At 46.0% G+C, this 24,998-nt stretch overlaps 1 protein-coding gene and 1 long non-coding RNA gene across 6 annotated transcripts in view; one reads left to right on the forward strand and one right to left on the reverse strand.

The window, feature by feature from the left end:
• The window catches only part of ADGRB3 (adhesion G protein-coupled receptor B3), a 443,824-nt gene extending 441,883 nt beyond the window's left edge, over positions 1 to 1,941 (forward strand). For 4 of the 5 annotated variants that reach the window (XM_083497327.1, XM_083497326.1, XM_083497328.1 and 1 more), the window contains one exon: positions 1,117 to 1,941. In XM_083497327.1, coding sequence (XP_083353453.1) covers positions 1,117 to 1,308 — 192 coding nt within the window. In that variant the 3' untranslated portion in view covers positions 1,309 to 1,941. Of the gene's footprint in view, positions 1 to 295 lie in introns of all 5 variants that reach the window. The other variant, XM_083497330.1, reaches the window with a different exon arrangement.
• Positions 1 to 24,998, reverse strand: part of LOC310704220 — a 113,352-nt gene that overhangs the window by 57,373 nt on the left and 30,981 nt on the right. The window lies entirely within an intron of this gene.

A 24,998-nucleotide genomic window follows, 5' to 3' on the forward strand; every position in this document is an offset into this window, starting at 1 on the left:
CTATCAGAATTTTATCTTGCTTCCATTACTTTTGCAAGTTCTCTTCTTGCTCCCAGAGAAGGAATGGCAATATATCTATTTAGAATTTTATGGCCATGTACTGAATTGAGTAGATATTATTATTATTATTATTATTATTATTATTATTATTAGGGATCTGATGACTAGTTGTTAAAAGATTTCCCACTTTGCTGCCAATTTTGAAGAGAATTTATGGAAACTAGCTCGTTTCAGTCCTAAAAAAAAAATATTTAAAAGATTAAGTATCAGCTTAATCCCTTTGCTCCTATATCAGATCAGCCAAGGCAATGAAAAGTGACATAGACTACACATCCGGCAGGAACTAAGCTTTGATGAGTCTCCGAGGAAAAGAATCATCTAACTGTTGGGCAACCACCAATTATGCTTCCCTATATTTACCCTCATCATATATTCTTGGCATGCAGCTACAATGAACAAGACAAGTATCCTTGATTAATCTTAGATACTGTGATGGGGCTGAGGCAAGGAAAGGCTGCTGAGGGCCTTACAAAGTCAAAAGCCAGCACTGGATAGAGATGTTTCTCATCTGGGAGTTTGGATTACATTTAGCCTCCAGTTGTCACATGCTGTATTCGAGGGACACTTACACTGGATATGACGAGCCTTTAAATCCCACTTTGCAATTGAGAGGAGAGCTTTCAATGTTACAGGGCCCACCACTAACCCAAACACACAGTCAGTTTCCAAGAAGGCTGTAAAACGGGCAGCTAATCCAATTTGGTGGGAAGTGCTCCTTGTCAAGTTAATTCCTGCTCACCTTTCTAGGAAATTGCAAGTAAATATATAGCTGTCAGAGATGGTCAGCGAACCTTTGCTCCACTCAATTCCAACCTTGCTACTGGGCGTTTGTTGGCAGATCTACTGGCAAGCCTTTCAGTGTGCCGATTGCGCGTAAAAAAGGATGAGAAAACTGGCTGAATTTTGGCCAGTCTGGCACCCTTCAAAGCCATTTTATCTCTCTTGATGTCTGTTTTTATATGTGATCTCTTGAAAGATCAAATCGGCAAAGAGGAAGTTTTTAAAAGTTGTTTCTCTCTCTCTCTCTCCCTCCCGCACCCCACCTCATTCCCGCAGGAAAATCCAACAGCAGCCAGCAAGGCTCCCTGGGACACTTTCAAAAACACAAGTGACTACCCACATTATACCACAATAAATGTATTAGATACAGAGGCAAAAGATGCTTTAGAACTAAGACCATCAGAATGGGAGAAGTGTCTGAACTTGCCTCTAGATGTACAAGAAGGTGATTTTCAAACGGAGGTTTAACGAAAGAGGAAACAAACTGAAGCGAAAGCGAGATATAGAACAATTTTGTTTGCACTGACACTCAAGAGACTTGGGAAGCCTGACACGCCAATCTGAACATTGTGGCTGAGGCGTGTCAGCACCTTCATGTGCCAAATGTCAGTGGTTTCTTTTCGTACGATATATTCCCACTAGCAAAACTAGTGGAGAGCCCAGGTGTACAATTCTTACCATCGTGTCTTGTAAGTACCCGTGGAATGGATTTGTAAGGTAAATCTTTATAGATAAACCTCAAGCAACGGTTCATGTTGTAACAGCTTCATCTGGTTTAGTTTTCAAAAAACTTCACCATGAAGCACAATGTATATATTTATGCAGTTTTTAAAGTTTATAACAGTCTGTTTGGCCATTACTACACTTTTTACTTTATAATATAAAAAAGCAAAGTTTTGTCGTCATTAAATGAATGTCTGTTGAGCTACATTCTTCATTGCTTTAAATGCAATAAAGTAATAATCTCACTTTTATATGAATAATATATTTCACATCTTTATTATTGCAGTTTTCTCTGGAAAGCTCAGAATAGCTTCTCCTGCTGCAGCTGTGTATAAAATATTTAAAATGTTGTATGGTGTAAATAAACTTTTGTCTACATATCAGTATTTTCAGTGCATTTTATTTTGGATTTGTTTATCAGAAATTTGCATATTTATAAAGTTTTGTTAAACAAAACAGAAGCTGAAAATGAATTCAGAATTTTAATAGCATACTGTTATTACTCCTTTGAGACTAATGATTTCTCAAATGTAATAATAGGTTTGCGTGGCTGTTCTATTTTTCTACTCTATGGAGGCAACACACAATGTAAATTGGCCTTGTAAGAGCATTGCCAGATTAGTTCTACTATATGCAGGTCTTAAGCTTTTTTATTTAGCTGCAGAAAGACAACTTTTTAGACAAATACTGTTCAACAAACAGAACTTGAGGGAAATGCTTCTCTGGCTCTTACTGCCGCCACCATACAGTGTAGTTTTGTTATAATTTCTTACTATTATTCTTATTATCAAGATTTATTACCTCCTTCAGTACTGAGGCACATAGCATGACTCTCTGCAAGAAAAATTAAATAATATATTCCATAAAAGATTCAGTGCCTAAGACGACAGCAAATCATCTTTTAACTTCAATCGGAACTAAGATTTTTTAACCCAGTATTTTGTATCAATGAATAGTATGTAAAGAAGCCAATACTGAATAAATATATTAGTAAACTGGTCTGCATGGTACAATAAAACATGCTGATACATGGGACATGTATTACATAGCTTAAAACACCTGCCATTCTGCAAGATGTTCTCCATGCTTTTATAGCTTAATTGGACTGAGAATACCCACCTCTTTAAGTATTGTAAGAATGCTGCTTGGTTCTCTCATGACTAAAAGATTAGTATTGTTTGATTACAACTGTTGCCGGAAGCCAAATATAAGTCAACACCAGGGTTTTCTTTCAGCCGGAATTCAGTTCCGGAACCTCTCAGATGTGTCCCAGCACCTCGCCATTGCCATTCTAAGAGAATGAGGGAGGTGTTTATAGTAAGTTCCGGCACCTCATTTTCAAGAAAAATAGCACTGGTCAACCATAACTTGGGGGGGGGGGTCGTCTAGAAACTCTGAACAAAAGCAGAAACAGGCACTCCAATTGCCATAGCTGGTGACTCAGAGTAGTTCCTATGGTTGAAGCACAATAATCAGCATAGAAACCGTACGGTGCATAAATTGGTCCGGCAAAGGTACCAGATAGGCCTGGTTTATATTCATTCATCTCTTGAATATTGCAACATCCGGTGATTGCCTGGGAGGGAGGCTATGATAGATATAGTACCACCTAAGCTTCCCTGTCATGTTGCACGCAGTGCTTTTCAGTGGAGCAACTCATGCACTGAGATGCCACTCTTCCAAATGATGTGCAGGCCAAATTTGTAGCCAACGCAAAGTTAAAAAATTAGGGTTCTCCCCAGTTACCAAAATGCCATGGAGGTGAATTTTCCCACCATGCTCCCACCTGGGTGACGCCCTTGTCTGTTGCTGCCCTGCACCTGGCGATTGCTGCCACAGCAGCATCAACTCACAGGACTACAACCGCATGGCACTGTGGGCCGTCTCGTAATGCCATCATTGTCAATGCTGAACGGGTCCCAGCCCTCAAGCCATGGATTGCCGATGAAGTAGCTCGCTAACCTCTTCGCTAATCATTTAATATGCTGGCTTTTCCTCTTGAAATATAATAATAATGCACTCATAATACAATCAGCACTTGCAGGGCTTTCTAAAAGCATGTCAGATTACAGAGCTCTCAATTATTTATTTGGCTGGCTTAGTGTTAAACCAGAAAATGTACTGTCCTCTGGGACGCAAGCATGTTTGCTAAGAGTGTTTGCTGCTGCTGTTTTTCACATGGAGCAACGCAGGATAAGTCAGACTTGGAAGGGGGAATGGAAAAGTACTGTGTTTTATGAGTAGTTGTATGTGAGGGACACGGGTGGTGCTGTGGGTTAAACCACAGAGCCTAGGACTTGCCGATCAAAAGGTCAGCAGTTCGAATCCCTGCAAAGGGGTGAGCTCCCATGGTTCAGTCCCTGCTCCTGCCAACCTAGCAGTTCGAAAGCACATCAAAGTGCAAGTAGATAAATAGGTACCGCTCTGGAGGGAAGGTAAACGGCGTTTCCGTGTGCTGTTCTGGTTAGCCAGAAGCGCTTAGTCATGCTGGCCACATGACCAGGAAGCTGTACGCCGGCTCCCTTGGCCAATAAAGCGAGATGAGCACCACAACCCCAGAGTTGGCCACGACTGGACCTAGTGGTCAGGGGTCCCTTTACCTTTATGTGCTGTACTCCCTTTCAAATGGTAGTGGGGCAATCCAACCAGGAGGCATGTATGTGTGGAGGCAGACATTTGCATGTATGCCCCTTGTTGGATAAGAACTACCTGCACAGCAGCTGGAGCTGGGTGGACATATCTGTGCCACTATACAGTGACATGAGTATCAATCAACTTTTTTTTTTTTGCAAGAAGTGGGGGTGCAATGTATTTCTCGCCCCTACCCTCTTCTTCCTCCTGGGGACTTCTCTCTAGTGAGCTGCCAATCCAGTGTTCTGTGCCTGCTCAACTGGGCCACTTATGTATGTTTTCAATTTTCAATTTAATTTGTACTTCAATGAAATCTTGTTTTCAACAAAAATGAGAATTACCTATTACTTTAAATGGGTTTGTATTTTATGTGATTTTTTTGGTTACTCATTATATAGTATAACAACAGCTGACCTTGCTAAATATTATAGACTGCATACATACCATACATTTAAAGCACACTCCAAGAATTATGGGAACTGTAGTAAACTCATCGCAGAGCTACTGTTACCAACACCCTTAACAAACTAGAGTTTTCATTGGACGGGGGCTGTTTTAAATACATGGAATGCATGCAGCTTCGGAAACTTGCTTAAAACTTTTTTCAATGATCCTACTCAGATGTATAATTTAGCTACCTATATCGGTTTTGTAAAAGTTTTGCCGATTTTATCTGTGTTTCAATTATTATTATTTTTATGTATATGTTTTATGGTTCTGTGGATTTTAGCTGTGCTTCATCTACCGTTTTATTATGTACACTGCTTGGAGAGCTCTGTGATTAAGTGGTTTATAAATCTTCTAAATAATTTAATATAAAGTGACATGCTTTCCATTGCTCTGTAGTCCTGCACTGGAACTGTGTTTGCGAGAGCTAAACTGGATGAAATATTAAGCCACCTAAGCACAATGTCTAAAACATCTCTTGCCACACTTGGAATCATTGCACGCGCCCAATATGCACCGAGTGGCTCCTTCTGTGCACAAGAACTTGAGAGCATATGTGAAGCCTTCCCACAACAGTGAAGATGTGACACTCCTTGCAGAACTGCTCCATGGGTGCGCTAGGGATATCATGGAACACTGCCCCGGCACCAAGTCCTCAGTATTTGTTTCTATCACAGTTAGTCAAAGGGTTATTTATAATTGCTCCGGGACCAGAGAATGTCGGGGTTCATAGTTAGTATCCTTGCTTTAGCATCTGGAATGTTTTCTACCATCCTGGGTGGTAGCGCGCCATGCTGGCAACAGATTTCAGGTTTCATTTGTTCCACCCACTGTTAGTTCTGTACAATAAGTCATGTTCTGTACCCCCTTTCCTCCAGAACTAGGGTTGATCGCTTAAATAGATGGAATTATAAAATGCTTAACTCCATTGATTTTGTACCCCTATTTTCTCCAACTCCCACACCCACTTCACATAATTAATGCCCGGTGGCATCTCTGTTTTTTAAGATGGTTGTTAACAATGTCATTTTTCTCATAAAAAGCACCTCCCTCGTTCTCTTATAATGGCAATGGCGCCCACCTGAGAGGTGCCAGAACTGAGTTCCGGTGAGTTCTGGCTGAAAAAAAGCCCTGGTTGTTAATTACTTCTGTTGAAATTATATTGCAACTGCCATCACAACAGAGCTAAAGTTCCGGTGGGTCATTGTGCACAAGGCTGCAGATGTTACAAATACGAAGGTAGCAAAAAGCTACCTGAAGAATATCCTTCTACATCATTTTTATTTTCCAGGTAGACACCTGCTTCTTGATGCAACAATTACTGCTTTCATCTACATGGAAATAATGTACTACTGGAAGATAAGGGTATAGTCCCTTTTTGGGACAGTTGTCTCCAATAAATGTGGCACTTCCTTCTACATTCTGCTGCTCTTTCACCTGTAAATATTTTAGGTCATTGTACCTGCATTCTCAGTAAAATTGTTTTGTTTTGCTTTTTCCACAATCCAGTGGTTAAATTTTTATAAGGTGCTACCATGTTTGTATATTTTGCCAGGACAATTCAACACCTCTTTCTCTTTCTGGAGAAGTAAATACATTTCATCAGTGTCTCTCTTAAAAATGAATGATTGGCTCAGTAAATAAAATTCTGCCTTTGACAAGAGATACCGAAGCAACAGCTCACTTCTATGATCTACTGCCCTGTATAGAGGAAGTGGTGCTTTTGAAGGTGTGACTATCACTTGAAGGGGACACTCTTGCACCAAGTAAAGAGTAGAGGAAGGAGTTTCAATCAATAAAATGTATGACTGCCATTTGTTAAATAAAGCTGTGAAGTAGCTCAAGATGTCAAGAGTACATACATCATCCTCAGTGTTGCATTGCAAGATTCTTTCCCCTCCCCATAGCTGTTATGTGAACATAAATCTCTATTCACAGTCTAATTCTGTCTGGATTGTGAAGTCACAATTCTAAGTTAGCATATATAACAGTATTTAAACAGTATTAAACTTTAGGCTGTTCTGCTTCACTTCTTGTTCTTTCAAGTGTCCTTATTTTCCTAGATTTACAGAAGCCATCCTGGTTTTCAATTTGATCCCAAAATGTCCCGCTTTTCCTTAGGACGACCCTATTTTCACTGGGAAAATGTTGGAGGAGGGTATAGAGTTGTCCAACCCTTGAGCCATCTGAAGGCAGCCCTGAATAGGGAAGGTTTTTAAAAATATTTAATGTTTTTATACATGTTGGAAGTCATCCAAAGCGGCTGGGGCAACCCAATCAGATGGTGGGATATTATTATTATTATTATTATTATTATTAAATTTAATTTTCAATCAGTACAAACACCAAACTAAAAAAACACGTACAACAAAAAACCATAACAACAATAATAACAGAAACTGACAACACAAATTTAGATACCGTAATATCCCTATGCCTACTCCTTGTTTATCACCACTCTCTTCTCCCTCTATTTCCCACTGTTATCCGCCTTGTCACTTATATATTCGTTCCAAATTTCTTTGTATTTATCCATTCTTATTTTGACAAGCAATTCTTTCGTATGTAGACAGATTAGCTACATCATCATCATCATCATCATCATTATTAAATAGGACATCCCTATTTTCATCAGAGAAATGTTGAAGGGTATAGAATACACACACACACACACACACACACACACACACACACACTTTACTGCCCCCATTCCAGCAGATTCGAACCACAACTTGCTTTCAGTTCATACCAAATGTGTGCTAAATTTGTTAAAGACTACTATTTATGTGAAGGCTTTGCTGCTGTTTGCTGTGCCTCTCTGACTTGTTCAAAGTGGAGGTTATGATATGATCTCCCGAAAGTTGACTGTTTTATGGAAAGAGCGTTGAGTAAAAACGTGTGTCAACAATGAGCAGGCACTGAAATAGGCAGGGGTTTTTCTTCTGCAATTGCTTAATTCAACCCCATATTGCACAGTGTTTGCTTCCCGTTACCTTTTCATGTTTGTGTCTGTTTCTGGCTGGAAAACATTTTGGCCATGCGGTATGATATTTCATTTTGTGAGCAGAGAAAAGTAAACAATAAAAAAATATGTGAAGTCCTTGTATCAATGTAAGTAAAAGGGTTAGGACAGCAGTCAGCAAGAGAAACTTAATGATACAGAGGGAAGGCACAGGTTAAGGGAACAACTACCAGGAAGCGATTCAGCACAGAAAGCAGAGCAGCAGGGTCGGAGAGAGAAGTTAAAGAAAGCTCGCTTAAATAGAGTTATTTGCTTGATGATACTCTAACCAGATGACCCTCGTGGTTCCTTCCAACTCTGCAGTTCTGTGATTCTATTATTCTAACACTATTTGAAACAGTCCTTATTAAAGAGGAGACCATGGAAGTAAAATTTAGCTCACTGATGGCTTTGCCTGGCTTAGGTATTACCACTGCCCACCGTCTATGAATCAGGAGTCTGAGCAGTAGATACTAATAAATTAAAATCACAATATTTTCTAATAAAAGGAACTTTGTTGTTTTTAAGTAATTTAATTGTGCCAACAACTCCCTTCTCTGAAATGATTCTCTGATGGATTCTTATTTTTTGTTTGTTTTAAATAAAGTTCTACAATTTCTTTCTTGTGAGTTTTCCTGCAACAATATTAAGAACATCAAATGCCCCAGCTTTTTATTTCTATTTTTTCCTCTTCTTTACTTTTTGGTTCGACTAAATGATTAGTAAAGCCTGTTTATGTTTAAAGCAAAAAAAAAAGTAGAGCTACAAGACACATTTGGGGAGTGTGGTTAGTAGCCTAAATCAAAAGTTATCATATATTTTTTTTTTGTTTGCAACGACAATCTAAAAATAAAGTGAAGAATATAAACAAAACGTATGTGTCAGAGCTGCTTGAAGATCCTAGCTCACAGAGGATCACGCTAGCCAGCGATCATTAAGTAAAAGTCTTTATTGAGTTACAGTTTCCATTCTCACGCTGCTGCGCGCAACTCTACGTCTAGTAGCTAGATCGGCGAAGCTCCGTCTGAGTCTCCGCCCCGTGTGCACCAACTTAATATCCTAGCCCGGCTCCACCTTTTCCGCCTGACTGTCCTCCTCTGGGTCCCTCTACCCCCCGGGGTCTCTTCCTTCCGGGATTCTTCTGACGCTGACCCCCCGGACCCTCCTGTCTCCTTGCGCCGGGCTTTAGGACCTGGCTCCCTTTCCGGGCTGCTTACTGCGCCACCTTCCTCTGCATTTGAACTTGGCGCGCGCGCCCAACCTTCCACTTTCCGCTTAACCGTTTCTTCGCTCCCCGATGGAGGTGTGGCCACTCCTGACTCGTGCCCTCCCTCCTGTGGTGAGCTGCCAGCGCTTGCCCTCTGGCTCCTTTCCTCTTCCCTGCTCTCTGGCGGTGACGCTGGTCCCGATTTCCAACTGCTCTCCTCTGAGTCCCCTCTGGCTCTATCTTCCTGGGGTGCCCCCCTAGACTCCCCCCTTGCCCTGGCCACTGGTGCTCCTTTCTGTGAATCCTCTGATTCACTGGAAAGACTCGGAGATCTCGGCTCGTCGTCATCACTCATCTTTTCTTCTGCCTCCTCCCCTTCGCTCTCTGTTTCCTCCCTTGCCCTTGCCTCTGCTCCTAAACCCCTGACATCCATCCCCCCCTCGAAGCCCCCCATTCCCCCCTCCCCTCCTTCCGGTGCTGGAGTTGGGTGCTGCTGTTGCAAAGGGACGAACGTCGGATATCGTTCGCTTCCCGTGGCGGGTCTCCATCTGAAGTCTCCCGGGTCTTCCTCCCTGCTCTCGTCGACGACGGTCACCTCCGCTTCCATCTCTGTGCCGCCGTGCTCGAAACCAGGGTCGTCCCCGAAAATGTCCATGTCCGTCTCTCCCTCACTTCCTCCTGGCGGCGTTGCTCGTCCTGAGCATTCCAGCCACTTTCTGCGGAACTGCTCCTCTGGCCTATCGTCCCACCAATACGAGGGTTCTGATGCAGATCCCGAGGGTGACCCCTCCGGGGAACGGACGTCTCGTGTCGGGTCCTCGTCCGAGTCGAACCCCCGGAACGTGCTGGCCGAAAGCGTGGGCGTGAAAAGCCAGTCGTCGAAAAAGTCTGCTGGCATAGGTCTATGTGGGAAGAGGGCATGAAACTCGTCTTTGAGCAGAGGTTCGTCCAAGGCGTAGCCCGGCACCCAGCTGTTCGCACTGGCTGGGGTGCCCTCCTTGGCGAGAAAGTATTCTACCCCCTCTTCCCCCCATCTGGAGTCCAAAATCTCCGTGACTTCGTTGATGCGATCCTTCTGTGCCACTCCCGCGTGCCCTGTTCTGTCTCTGACCGGACTCGGCGCCGTTCCGGGTTCCTGGAACCTGTGCGGTGCCTTGTAGGGAGTGAGCACCGATCTGTGGAATACCGGATGCATTCTGGAACCCTCCGGAAGTGCTAGTCTGAAAGCTACCGGGTTGACCTGCTCTTCGACTTGGTAGGGCCCCAGTTGTTTATGCCCTAGTTTCTTCTTGGCCAACGACCTGGCCGGCACTGCGTGGGCTGCTAACCAGACCCAGTCTCCCACGTGGAGCTCTTCGCCAACCCTTCTGTGTTTGTCCGCTTGTACCTTGTATGCGTGCTTGGCCAGCTCCAGGTGGCGCCTCAGCTGATCGTGGACTTCCTGCAGCTCCGACGCGAACGCATCTGCTGTCTGCGGCTCCCCCTCCCCCATCCTTTCCAGTCCCGGGAAGGTTCTGGGGTGCCTCCCGTTGTTGGCGAAGAACGGCGTGACCCCCGTGGACACGTGCTTCGTGTTGTTGTAGGCGAACTCGGCAAGCGGCAGGTAATCCACCCACGTCGCAGGCTGTTGATTTGCATAACATCTCAGGTACTGCTGCATGATGGCATTGACCCGCTCCGCTTGCCCGTTGGTCTGCGGGTGTCTCGCCGACGCCAGGTTGATCTTGACGTTCAGGAAGCCCATCAGCTTCTGCCAGAAATTCGAGATGAACTGCCGCCCCCGGTCGGACAGAATAGACCATGGCAGACCGTGAACCTTGAACACGTGGTCTATGAACAGTTTGGCGGTTTGCTCCGCCGTGGCCACCTTAGCACACGGAATGAAATGTGCCATCTTGGAAAACAGGTCCACCACCACCAGCACTGCCGTCTTGCCCCTCGAGCTGGGCAGATCCGTGACAAAGTCCAGGGCCACCCTTTCCCAAGGTTCGACCGGAGTTTGCAGCGGTTCCAACAGTCCGGCCGGTGGTCTGTGCACTGGCTTGGCCCTCTGGCAGGTGTCACACCTCGCCACGTAGTCTGCGACCTCCCCTCTCATTCCAGGCCACCAGAAATCCCTGGCTACTAATTCCACCGTCTTCTCCTTGCCGAAGTGCCCGGCAGTGGGCGCGTCGTGCAGCTGCTGCAGCACCTTGGCGCGAAGGTCGTCTCCCGGCACGTAGATGGCCCCTTTACGGATGAGCAAACCATCTCGTAGCTGGAAACCGTCGGCCGCTGCCTTGCCCCTTTGCACCTCTGCCATCTTTGCTTGCGCGAAGGAGTCATCCTGCAACGCTCGTCGCACCGCCTCCAGGTCCACGGTTGCCGCGGCGCACGCCCACACTGTTGGTGCGAAGATGTGCATGGCGGCTGCTGGCGTTGCGTCCTCCAGATACTGCGGCTTACGGGAGAGAGCGTCCGCCATGATGTTGGTGTCCCCCGGGACATACTCTATGCGGAAGTCGAAGTTCGCAAAGAACTCAGCCCAACGTATCTGCCTCTGGTTTAGGAACTGTGCCGTGCGCCAGTGCTCCAGATTCTTGTGGTCCGTGCAAACCTGCACCGTGTGCTTGGCGCCGATCAGGAAGTGCCTCCACGCTTTGAACGCTGCATGAATGGCCAGCAACTCCCTGTCCCAGATGGTGTAGTTCTGCTCGGACTTGCTGAGCTTCCTGGAGTAAAACGCTCCCGGTCGCCACACCCCCTGCGGGTCCTTTTGCAGCAGGACCGCCCCCACGGCTCTGTCCGAGGCGTCTGTCTCCACCCTCATCGGCCTGCTGGGGTTGACGTGAAGCAGCTGCTCTTCCGACGCGAAGAGACGCTTGAGTGCCTGAAAGGACTGCTCCGCCTGCTCTGTCCAAACGAACTTCTTTTTCTTGGAGCTAAGCGTGTCTGTGATGGCCGCTGTCTGCATAGCGAAGCCCTTGATAAACTTGCGATAGAAGTTCGCAAAGCCGACAAACCGTTGGACCTCCTTCCGGTTGCGTGGACTCTTCCAATCCAATACCGCTCGAACCTTGGCGCTGTCCATGGCGAGCCCCTTGTCAGACAACTTGTAGCCCAGAAAATCCACCTCCGCCACGTCAAATTGGCACTTCTCCAGCTTGGCGTAGAGCCTATGTTGCTTTAGCCTGCTCAGCACTTCCTTGACGTGTCCGTCATGCTCCTGCTGCGATTCCGAAAAGATCAGGATGTCATCTAAGAAACAGACGCACGTCTTGTAGAGAAGTCCCGCCAACACGTGATGCATGAAAGCTTGAAAAACGTGGGAGCCATTTTGCAATCCAAAAGGCATAACTCTATATTCGTAGGTACCCAGTGGCGTGAACATGGCCGTCTTCCACTCATCTCCCTCCCGCATGCGAATGAGGTTGTACGCCCCTCGCAGGTCTAACTTGGTGAACACTTTTCCCTTGCGTACCTTTGCGAGGAGGTCGTCGATTCGGGGCATGGGGAAGTCCGATGGCTTGGTCCCATTGTTTAAAATGCGATAGTCCACTACCAGTCTTTTTTGGGGCGTGTCTCGCTTTTTAACAAAGAATACAGGACTGCCCCCCGCTGCCTTGGACTCTCGGATGAAACCGCGCTCCAAATTATGATCTATGAACTCTTTGAGTTCCTGCAGTTCGTCCTCTGACATGGAATACAGTTTCCCTTTAGGCAGCGCCGCCCCCGGCAGCAGGTCAATTTTGCAGTCATATGGTCTGTGAGGGGGTAGCCTGTCTGCCTCCTTCTCGCAGAAAACTTCCAAAAATTCTGCGTACTTGTGGGGAATCGCTTGCAGCGTGCCTAGCAGCAGCTGTGACTCCTCTTCCTCTCCTTCCTGCCGGGGCACGATGCAGTGTTCGGCACAAAAGGAAGAGCCGAAGATCAGCTGCCTCTGGTACCAAGCCAGCGTTGGGCTGTGCTTGTCCAGCCAACTCATTCCCAATACAATGGGCGTATCTGATAGTTGAGTGACATTGAAGCTGATGATTTCTTTGTGATTCCCAAGTCGCATCGCCATCGGTGGCGTCTGCTTCACCACTTGCCCCCCTAGCAACTCCCTGCCATCCACCGTGACAACCTGCAGGGGCAGTGTGGCCGGCAGCAACTGTATAGCGTGTTTGTCGACAAAGTCCTGCCCTATAAAGTCCGCATTGCTGCCCGAGTCAACTGTGATTGGCACGTCCATGGTGATTCCATTGGGCAGCTGGAGAGATGCGGTGAGCCTCACTACTGGTTTGGGCGGGAGGGGGTTCACGGGCTGTAAAATCTCTGGGGACTGCGTCACTAACACGTCTGGCTGGGCCCCAGGGCCTCTTCCTCCAGCCAGACTGCGTCGTTTCCCTGCTGTGGTCCTCCTTGCTGCGTTGCTGCAGTCACCATTGCTGAGGCTGCAGTGAGCTTGTGGAGCCTCTGGGGACACTCTTTCGCCATATGCCCTGGCTCCTCACAGACGTAACACTTCCTGTTCCCTCTAGGAGGCTTCGCTTTCACTGCTGCCGGTGCTAGGGCTCTGGTTGCTGACTGAGCCCTTGCACCTCCAACCTCCATAGGTTCCACTCCTCCTCCTGGCGGAGGCGTGGATTGCGCACGCGCTGCTTCTCTGGGAAGGAAGGAGGAGCCCCTGGCTGGTTCGCGCCCTCCACGCCCTTCGTCCCTGCTCCACGGACGTTCTTCCAGCCGCACCCCCACTGCCAGTGCCCTCTGAACGACCTCCTGGGTGGTCCGGGGTCTCTCCCCCCTCGCGATCTCATCTTTAATCGAGCTGTGCAGCCCCTCCCAAAAGAGGTCTCTTACAGGGGCCGAATCTCTGTCCCATTCCAGGGCACTGACCAAAGCGAAAAAGCGGGCATGGTACTGCCTCACGCTGGCCCTCCCTTGCCTTAGTCCATGCACCTCCTTCCGGGCAAGATCCACGTCAATGCTTGATAAAAAACACCCATCCATCGCTTTAATAAAGGCATCCGCATTTTGGAGCACCGGATCCTTATCTCTCCATAAATTGCGCAGCCATGCTTTAGCATCCCCATGCAAATGGGACATGATGAATCCCACTTTCTCTTGCTCATCTCTAAAGTCTTTATTCAGCAGTTGCAGTGTGCACAGTACGTCTGCTCTAAAGTTGGGATACTGTTGCAGGTTCCCATCGAAGTGAGAGACCAGACCGCCTGTTCGTCTCGCCAACCCAATTCCCTCCTGCCTGGGTGTCTGCTTTGTCAGCACGTCTAACCTGACCTGGAGATCCCTGCAGGCGGCAGCTGCCTCCTCCTCTCTCTTCCTGGATGCGAGAGCCTCGGCATTCAGTTGTGACACTGCTTTTCTGAGTTCCTCTATCTGCTGCTCAGCCGTCATGTCGTCTGCCGATCGTGAGCTCGCTAGTAGGCACCTGCTTCTCTCCCCTCCTCGAGGCTGTAGATGCCCACAATTGCGAGACGGAGCTTACTGTCAGAGCTGCTTGAAGATCCTAGCTCACAGAGGATCACGCTAGCCAGCGATCATTAAGTAAAAGTCTTTATTGAGTTACAGTTTCCATTCTCACGCTGCTGCGCGCAACTCTACGTCTAGTAGCTAGATCGGCGAAGCTCCGTCTGAGTCTCCGCCCCGTGTGCACCAACTTAATATCCTAGCCCGGCTCCACCTTTTCCGCCTGACTGTCCTCCTCTGGGTCCCTCTACCCCCCGGGGTCTCTTCCTTCCGGGATTCTTCTGACGCTGACCCCCCGGACCCTCCTGTCTCCTTGCGCCGGGCTTTAGGACCTGGCTCCCTTTCCGGGCTGCTTACTGCGCCACCTTCCTCTGCATTTGAACTTGGCGCGCGCGCCCAACCTTCCACTTTCCACTTAACCGTTTCTTCGCTCCCCGATGGAGGTGTGGCCACTCCTGACTCGTGCCCTCCCTCCTGTGGTGAGCTGCCAGCGCTTGCCCCCTGGCTCCTTTCCTCTTCCCTGCTCTCTGGCGGTGACGCTGGTCCCGATTTCCAACTGCTCTCCTCTGAGTCCCCTCTGGCTCTATCTTCCTGGGGTGCCCCCCTAGACTCCCCCCTTGCCCTGGCCACTGGTGCTCCTTTCTGTGAATCCTCTGATTCACTGGAAAGACTCGGAGATCGCGGCTCGTCGTCATCACTCATCTTTTCTTCTGCCTCCTCCCCTTCGCTCTCTGTTTCCTCCCTTGCCCTTGCCTCTGCTCCTAAACCCCTGACAGTATGAATAAAAAAACCATTGGAAATTTACTCAATCCTCACAACTTAGGGGTAACACCCTTTTAGTCATTTTTTATATCATCAAAACAAGAGTTTGAAGTTGTCCTGAACATTAGCTAAATCAAGTGCTTGTTAGACTGATATTATATTCGCTCCTCTGAGATCATTCCCCATCTTGCACTTCTGTTATCCTAAACATTTGCTGGCAAGAAATTTGGGAAGATTTTTCACAGAATTAGGAATGCCAGTGTGGTGTAGTGGTTAAGAGTGGTAGTCACGTAATCTGGGGAACCGGGTTCGTGTCTCCACTCCTCCACATGCAGCTGCTGGGTGACCTTGGGCCAGTCACACTTCTCTGAAGTCTCTCAGCCCCACTCACCTCACAGAGTGTTTGTTGTGGGGGAGGAAGGGAAAGGAGAATGTTAGCCGCTTTGAGACTCCTTAAAGGGAGTGAAAGGCGGGATATCAAATCCAAACTCTTCTTCTTCTTCTTCTTCTCTGCTTGTCATATTTTAAGCGGTGTTATGCTGGTGTGGGGGGGGGCACCATTCAGCTGTTGAGAGGGAGAGCAAAGAGAACAAACATCCATTTTAGGATGCTAATTTTACCTTCCCCTGAGAGACATTTAAAAATGTGCATTCTAGTTAACACAAGGTTTATCATTCCATTTGCAGGCACAGAGACTCAGTTTAATAAGGATCATCACTTCCATAAAGAACTCGACTAAGAGAAAACGGATAGAGATTCCCGGTTACATCACATTACTGCTCATCTTCAGTCACGGAGTGAAATGGAGTAGAAGCACCAGAAATAATTACATTTCTTGACACCACCATTCCCAGTAAACCCTGCTGCTGGGGAGTACTGGATTTCACTCCCCTTATCACAGGGTAATAGTAAACAATGGTAAACAATTTGTGTCCTGTGCACACAAATATGTTCTTGCAGGAAATCTGTTGATTGTAGAGGCTGCATATGAGCGGGATATTAATTGGACTTGCTCACTAGGAACAGTTGTTAATTAAATGCTAATGAGGCATTGCGATTTGCACAGAGTTCCAGTAATAAGCTTGCAAGTGCAGGAGCTGCCTCATCTCATAAAACGTCTCCTTTCTGTTCTTCATTCGCTCTCTCAGAACTTAGTTAAATTGGGTTCAAAGAAACTTATTCCCAGGTGAGTGTGTACAGGATTGCAGCCTTAGGCATACAGCACTGCACACATTTTAGCTGCTCAGGCTGGCTGACTGACTGCAACCCCATCCGAAGGAAGGGGAACTTGGTCTCAGTTGCAACCACAGTGGCTGTAGCTTGACTAAATGGCTGTAATGCTCTCGGCATAAGGCTGCCTTTAAAAAAATCTGTCCAAAAATTTTAGCTAGTGACAAATTTAGCAGCCAGAATGGGGGGGGGGGGCTAGGAAATTTGTTCATGTCAAGGCATTCTGCATCTGTTGCATTGGTTACCCAAATTGTATCCAAGCTCAATATAACTAACCTTTATAGCTTGATATAGTTTCATACCATGTTACTTGGGGGACGTGGGTGGCGCTGTGGGTAAAAGCCTCAGCGCCTAGGGCTTGCCGATCGAAAGGTTGGTGGTTCGAATCCCCGCGGCGGGGTGAGCTCCCGTTGCTCGGTCCCAGCGCCTGCCAACCTAGCAGTTCGAAAGCACCCCCGGGTGCAAGTAGATAAATAGGGACCGCTTACTGGCAGGAAGGTAAACAGCGTTTCCGTGTGCTGCGCTGGCTCGCCAGATGCAGCTTTGTCACGCTGGCCACGTGACCCGGAAGTGTCTCCGGACAGCGCTGGCCCCCGGCCTCTTAAGTGAGATGGGCGCACAACCCTAGAGTCTGTCAAGACTGGCCCGTACGGGCATGGGTACCTTTACCTTTTCATGTTACTTGGAGGATCTTCTTCAAGAGTGTTGGATAAGCTTTTTCCAGCTTTAGGACTGCATTCAGCCTAGGTCAACTATCTAGAGACCACATGCTGATGGAAGGCATGGCCCCCTAGATGCTCTCCAGCATACACCACACCTAGACAGCCATTATACAGGTTATCACACCCTCTCCAATCATCAAATGATTGATCTGATGGGTGGGAAAGGCAATATTAATCCACATCATGGTGCTGGGGATGAAAAATTCCACTTGTCTCTATGTGCTTGCCCCCCACCCCCAGCAGGGGCACTGTTGAGACAAAACTGAGTCAGGGGCTGCCACAAGGAAAGGTTTGGTGGATCATTCTTAAGCTCAGGTAGTTTCCATAGGCCAATATGCTTGTCACATATTGACTACGTTTCCTTCCACAACAGCCTTGACGTCAGTTGAAATCTCCATACAATTTTGGTCCTGCAGTAAGCTTTTCCAGCATATACAATTGGTACCGCATCAGTGGAGAGCTTGCCCATAATGAGCTTATTACGATTTATGTGAACGAAACATACATTTCTCATCTGCATCCAACCACGGATTTATAAGCTCCTTTTGTCATGCAGGAAAAGGGTTAGTTCCACTAATGGTAGCTGTCCAAGTAAAACATGCCTCAATTTCAGAGTTGTCTCCTGGTCTCTAAGGTGATAACTTTAGAAACCGAATCCAATTCCATTATGGAAGTTTTAGGCATGAAAGGTCAGAAACCTACTGCTTTTGGTGAAACTTAAAAAGCTACAAAGGCTCCAATACTTGCTCAAAACAATTTTCTTTCCTTCACCCACATGGTATTATATACATTGGCTGTATGAAATGAAATCTGGGCAGTAGACTCATGTTACTGTGGTGCACAAACGATCCCTTTAGCACATGAGAAATGAGAGTAGAGTTTTTTTTAAAGCTGGGAGGCAGGGAAATGACAGCTGCTGGCAGCTCATGCCTAGGAATCACCACTCCCCAAAACCCCATGTGCAGTGGACTTTGCTTGTTCCATTGATATCAGGGCCAGCCCACCCATGGGGCAAAGTGAGGAAAATGCCTCAGACGGCAGGATCCACAGGGGCAGCAGATTCTGATGTGTATCTGTATTGCCCCCTAGTTCCTGATGTAGATCCTCACTCACCCTCCTCTTCCCTGGTGAGGAGGGGGGTGGGCGCCATTTTGTGATTTGCTTCAGGTGCCACAATGTGTTGGGATTGTTACACAAGTAGAGGGGAAAGGCCTCATTAGTTACAGTGGTTTACATAAGTCCCCAGTGTGCTAGATCTCTATGTGGTAGGGTCCAGGATGAAAACTCAGCCTCACATTTACACACACACACACACAGAGAGAGAGAGAGAGAGAGAGAGAGAGAGAGAGAGAGAGAGAGAGAGATCTGGAAGCGACATAGGTCTACATTTAGTTCCTCAGATGCCCCATTTGTCTGGAACTCATAGACACATGTTGTGTTTCCTATAGGGGAAATACTGCATACAAATGTTAAGACTCACTCCAATACCTGACTTAGCATGTTTAGATCCTAAATGCTAGGGACCTGATCCATCATTTTATTCTGCCTTTGAGACTGTAAACTGTCCTGAGAATGCCAATGTGGTAACGGTGCAGGATAGAGCTAAATCATAAACAAAACCTGGCCCCAAGCAGTCAGGTCTGTTGACCTTGACCTCCCAGTACATGGTAAAAATGGTATACATGAACACACTACTTTTTTAAAAAAAACAAAACCAAAAATATGGAGGGGGCGTAAAGGAACAAGCTATGCTTTTGTAGTCAGCCATCCCCAGCTCCGTTGGAGGCCCTGTCAAAGCTGAGAGAAAGCAAGTCCTGTTTTCCAGTTCCGGCACAACTGGCTTCCATTGCCAGCTACTGGAACAGTAATCAGACATCCTTTGTGCAGATCTTCATTGCCTATTGTCTATTATGAACTAAATACACCTACACAAGGGCAGGTTTGTAAAAGGAAATGAAAATTATAAATCATCTACTCTTGTTCTAAAGACAGACAAATAATTCTCAAATAGTTGATGAGGTACATAAAAACAATGTTGTTTTGAATGGGCTGGGTATAACACAGCCAGCATATTTTCCTAGTGTAGACAACTTTTGCAGTTGTCAGACGCTAACCATCTGCTGGATCACACCTGTTCAAAGAAACAAAGCCCGCTTGTTTATTACGTTGGTATCTCATTCTTCCTTTTGGAAGCTCATAGCATTTTGCATGGAACCCCTAAGCAGTCTCCCATCCAGGTCACAAGTTGTTGAATTCTGACAATGCATCATATATCCTTATTATGTGGTCTGCTGCCCTGTGAGGAACCTCTACATTTTGATGTAGTTCAACAGCACCACCTAGAGTATTTGGGGATTATAGGTGACCCACCCCTCACTGTGAAGTAGCAAGAAGCATACCCAAGTCTTTAAATAAGTGTCCAGGAATTAAGCTCTTTTCACAATAGCAAAATAGGTCTGAATTGGCTGGGCCTTTTAAATTGTGAGTTAAGAGTTAGTAAGGAGGTAGAACTAGCCTCTTTGTAATTTTGTGGTAGGCCAAAGTGACCACTAACGTCTGAAATAGGACTTATTCTGTAACCGGGCCTCAGATTGCCATAAATGTGTGATGCTCAGCCTTGGTCTTCCTGAAAACAGATGAGGAGTCCTCAGTTGCTCTTGTTAGGAGAGCTTGCAGCATGGGCAATTTACAGTTTAAGGAGTTCAAAGGCTTCATTCATGCAGGATCTATTTACAAGGTGGGTAGAGATGAAAGAGAAATGGCTGACATCTTGTCTCAACAAGTTGGGAAAGAATAACAGAAAAATGGCTCAGTTTTTATGGGGTGGAGTTGACTTAGGCAGAGAGGCTATAAGCAAGTGTTGGCTAGATTGCTAGACAAACAGTGCTTGTGTGGTTTAAAGTAACACATGCATTAACTAGAAGCTCAGAAGAAGGAAAGGCATTTGCTTTTCTCCAACAGCTCCCTCTAAGCATCTCTATTCTTCAACAAACTCTGCACATGCTTTGAAACCCAAGAAGCCTGAGAAGAGATACAAATGAAAATAATTCACACAGCAATATCAGAATGATTAGGTTTCTCGTGCCACATTCCCTTTCTTAAACAGATGATCATTCCGTCCTCTGATAATTTAATAGTATTGCACACATTCAACCTTCAGTGAATGCCACTTTTTGGTAGTACTAAAAAGCAATACAAATGTTTATTTTGCTACTTCCATTAATGTGCCTAGCCAGACTGAATTCACCAAGCTCTCAGTCTCAGTGCCTCATCCACATTACATAGATAATAGGTGCGGAAGTGAATCTGGCCAGAGGGCTGAATCCAGAGCTGGACCAGCATTCTGTCAATTAACTGGCACCCTATCACAGCAGGTAATATAAAGTTCAAGCCATGGGAGCAGGCACAGGCTAAGCTCAGAAAGAAACCTCTGCTGGTGCCATCTGTTGCTGTACAGCTTAAAATGTAAGGATTACTGAAATGGTGCTGAAACTAGAATACTCTAATAATTCCTTTTCAGGGTTCAACAGTGCAAGCCTATGCATGCCTGCACAGAAGTAAATTCTATTGAGCTCTGTAGTGCTTATTCACAGGTAATTGGGCCAAGGATGGCAGACTGAGGCTGCAGCTCAAGCCCAAAATGTTACTGTGTGCTACAGCTACATGACAGCATTTGTTTAAAAAAGACAAAACACGGACTGTGGCCCACCTGCTGTTTTAAGGCCAGCTTGGCTTGCGCTCAAGTTCCAAGGGCCAGTTCAGGGTATGCAGCCAATCTGTGAACAGGCTCCTTTTGCCATCCTAGCAGATTGGCATAAGTACGGTGGCTTGTATAATCTGTGCATGAAGCGGCGTCATTGGGAGCCCATCCGTTGTGAAATCATTCTCTCCTTAGGGCTTTTCTTTTCCTTCTTTAATGCACACAGATTTGAAAAACAATCTGTGCCAAACAAGGAGAATGGATTCAGAAATGGAGACGCGCCATCCAAAACAGCATGAGGCTTGTTTTTGATTGTCTTAAACAGAGTGGATTGGTGGAAGGTCCAGGGAGCCAAGCAAATCATGTTTCCTACTTGCTTTTGTCTCTTCACAGGGAAGCGTTGGGGAAGTGGCCAAAACTAGCTTGTTAAGTTCTGCCAAATCTGACAATGAATCAGCGAGCTCTGTGTGAAAATCTGTCCCACGGCCTGCTGCTGGCTGCTGAATACCAAGAACAGGTAAATTGATTATGGACACGGCCATCACTACATGAGAAAAAAGCTGTTCTATTCCATAAAACATTGCTATTTTAAAATATATGGGTACTCAGTTAGCAGGGACTGAATGAGAGCTGGTTAACATATGCATGTGCTTCATTCAATGACTGCACGTGAGGGAAGCAGTGGCATAGTGTGGGTTGCCAGTGCCTGGGGCTGTGCAGAAGGGGAGTGAGAGGGAGGGAAATGGACGGAGTACACATGCTGCCTAACGGTATCTGCGTCACCCAGGAAATCACAGCCGCAGAGATGAGAAAAGAAGAGTTGTGTTGAGGCAGCACCGGGTGTTGAAATTTTGCGCTCCCTAGCAATATTGCACCCAAGGCAACTGCCCCTATGCCCACTCATTCTACACCACTGGAAAAAAGGGTCATAGCCCAGGTAGCAGAGCCCTACGCACAAGGTCTCAAGGCTCAGCTCCTGCTATCTCCTGCTACAAAGGGACCTCAGGTATAAAAACCCAACACCGTATTTAAGCAAATTGAATGTGGCGTCGAAACTAATGCACACCTCAATTTTCAGAACCTTGAAACCAAAAAAGTATTTGCTGGCAAATGTAAATGTGCCATCAAATCTAATGTGCACCCTAATTTTCGTGACATAATTTGGCCAAAAAAGGTACACATTACATTCAGGTAAATACGGTATCTTGGAGAGCTCCTGCCACTGATGGTAGACCAGGGGTTGCCAACATCACACTCATGGGTATCAATGGGCCCATTGGTAGCTCCAGTGGCAGATATAAAAGCTCTCTGTAAATATCCCTTTTAAAAAGCCACAGTGCTATTTGCTTTTCCTGCTCAGTTCCAGTTTGCACTGGCTCAGTTCCTCTGTGTTGAACTCACCCCCTGAAACATGCTCAGATTACATTGGATGCCAATATTCAACACCCACCCTCCCTTCTGTTCTGCGGTGCAAAGAGCTTAACTGATGTCGGTGTCTTTTCCCCCACTGATGGGACAAAAGAAGTGATACATTTCTCAATATTGAATTATAACGGGACAAATAGAATTATATATTGCTCAAAATTGGTCTGCTTGTTTCATTAGCCCTTTTCACGTGTTCAAAGAACATCTGGGGCAGGACGGCGGGGGAATCAGGATTGTGTATGCAATCCCAGCTTCCAACATTTGTGCATTTATCTGAAGGTCTAAAAAGAGTATATATGTTACAGTTGCAAATTCATAGACATCAGGGATAATGTCCACGGAATCACAGAGAGATGCTCTTAGTGCATACAACTATTCATAACTTCAGATGAACACAGTGAAATTGGGAAGCTCTTACTGAGCTTTTCCATCACACATGATGCAGAATCTCACTCACACTCATTCAGAATAGACTTTCTGAACAAGGAATAAATATTTGTGTTGCTCTGTCACCAGAGTAATTCAACTAAAATCCTAACCTCTGTGTAGATGTTAGCAGCTTCTGTGTCCAGCAAATTGGGAACAAGGGGACCAGGACGCAGTTCTCAACATTTTTGTTGAACCTCACAGGAACAAACAAACATTGAAATGCCAGGCTTGGGTAAATTCTGGGCCATTACAGATTGTTAGTGCCACAAACATTAAAGGCATTGTTCATGCTACAGTCACTGCACGAATACCACGTGCCCTGTGGAAATATTGTGGAGAGGGCCTCAGATGATGAGGAGTGGGGTGAGATCAGGGAGTTGGAGGAGACTGAGCTGAGGGAAGGTCCTAGGGGGTTGGGGTATGGGAGTTCAGGACCTCAGGAGGAGTCTGACCCCAGGGAGGGCACCACCGGCTTGGGAGATGGATACCTGAATTCAGGGGAAGGGCTGAGCAGGATTTCAGGAGACTGACCCACCTCCAGTTACCCCCAAGTGCAGGGCCACAACCAGTTGAGATGACTCAGGCACCTTTTCCCAACAGTGAAGAACTGTCCCATTCTGAAGAGGCATGTGGGGATGAGCCCAACACTGAGCCAGCTCCTTAAACTCTTCCTTCATTTCCAAGGAGGCAGAGGTGCAGTGCACACACACCATTTGAATGGGAATGCCCATCAGCTTTGTGGGGGCCAGGCCCCCTCAAATATTTTACTCTTGGGGCCAAAGCCCCCAAAGCCCCTAGGAGTTGGTTCCTATGGTAGGAAACCAGAGTTGAAATCCCCATTCAGCCATGAAGCTCATACTGGGCCAGGCTAACCTAACGTCACAGGATTGTTGTGAGGGTAAAACGGGGAGGCAGAAACCAATGTACATCACCTTGAGCTCTTTGGAGGTAAGGTGGGATATGAACATAATAATAAACAAAATTATCCATGTAGCAGGGTCCAAATAGAAAACCAGCAGCAACAAGCCGCAAAGCAGAATATACTGTATTAACTTGAATGTAATGCACACCTTTGCTGGCCAAATTACATCGCAAAAATTAGGGTGCACATTATATTCGATGGCGCATTAGGTCTACGTAAATATGGCAAACTGCATAAGCCCTTTAAAAAATGAAAGATTACAGAATTTTTACATCACTGACCCTACATAGTGAATAATACACTGAAGCACAAGGGGAAATAAGTTATTAAGCAAAAGCTCATCGCTAGAACAAAGGGCCGTCTTCAATACATTCTTTTTCTTTCCAGCCTATAATAGTAATATGCTGCAACCAAAATAGCTGCGGGTAAAAAAAATAAACAATTGCGCTGTTCATTTTCAGCCTCACCAATTAAAATTTGCCCTCACTAATTAAAATTAGTCCCCACTGGTTAATCAATGAAAGCTTTAGTTAATTAATCTACCGATTAAACTGGCAGCCCTAATTAAGAAACGAGTATAATATGGATGGCTGAAATATTGTAGGAATGCGGGTGCAGAGAGGATACATGATGCCAAGTCAAACTTCCGGATGCATAAGCGAGGGCAATGATTCTCACATGACCAAATGCTTATGCCCTTGTGCGTATGTGTGGATTTGTACATTTGTAAATATACTGCATGCAAATATATAGGAACACTGGACCCTATGGCAGGAGCGACGTGTGAGTTGAGAGCTCTGTCTCCCAACACCTTATTAAAAACCTTAAACATGAGGAGTCAACCATCTCAGGACCACTACACTGGCTACAGTGGATGTTTAAACTCTCTGCCATACTTTCATTCAGGGGATGGTGGGGAAACAAGTACTGGCATTGCGGCTCCCAAATATTTTGTCTCCCTGTTTTTAACAGGTCCTCTGTCACAGTCTAACACAGCCTCAGATCTTCAGCCATACCCAGCTAAGAGAAGAAGGTGGGAGAAATATTATTTCTTGGAGGAGACATTTTTTGAACTAATAATAATTTATTTATACCTAGCCCATCTGGCTGGGTTTCACCAGCCAACAAAGCATACCAAAGTGAAATAAAATGATTTGGGTTTTAGGTACAAGCTTACAACAAAAGTGTAGGTATTTGAAGGTGAAAGCGAAATGTTTAAATTTGATATTCAGAGGGGAGGGAAGTAATTTATTCTATAATGGATCCCTTGATCAACCTTCATAAAGCTAATGAAAATGGTCTGTTTCCAATTAAGGAGTTTAATTCGGCATGAGCCTGAAATTTCACCTGCTTAAGAGAAACTGTACAAGCAATTCCTTGTGGTCCAAAGGAATGCTGTAGTAACCAATTCTAGTGATTGATGCTACATGGGATTTTCTATCTTTTAAAGTGTTTGGCTTGCAATAATTTATTTTTAAAGCTCAGGTGCTTTATTCTTTCATAGCTGAGCT

Source organism: Podarcis liolepis, assembly GCF_965112155.1.
Source record: "Podarcis liolepis genome assembly, chromosome: 3".
NCBI lineage: Eukaryota > Metazoa > Chordata > Lepidosauria > Squamata > Lacertidae > Podarcis > Podarcis liolepis.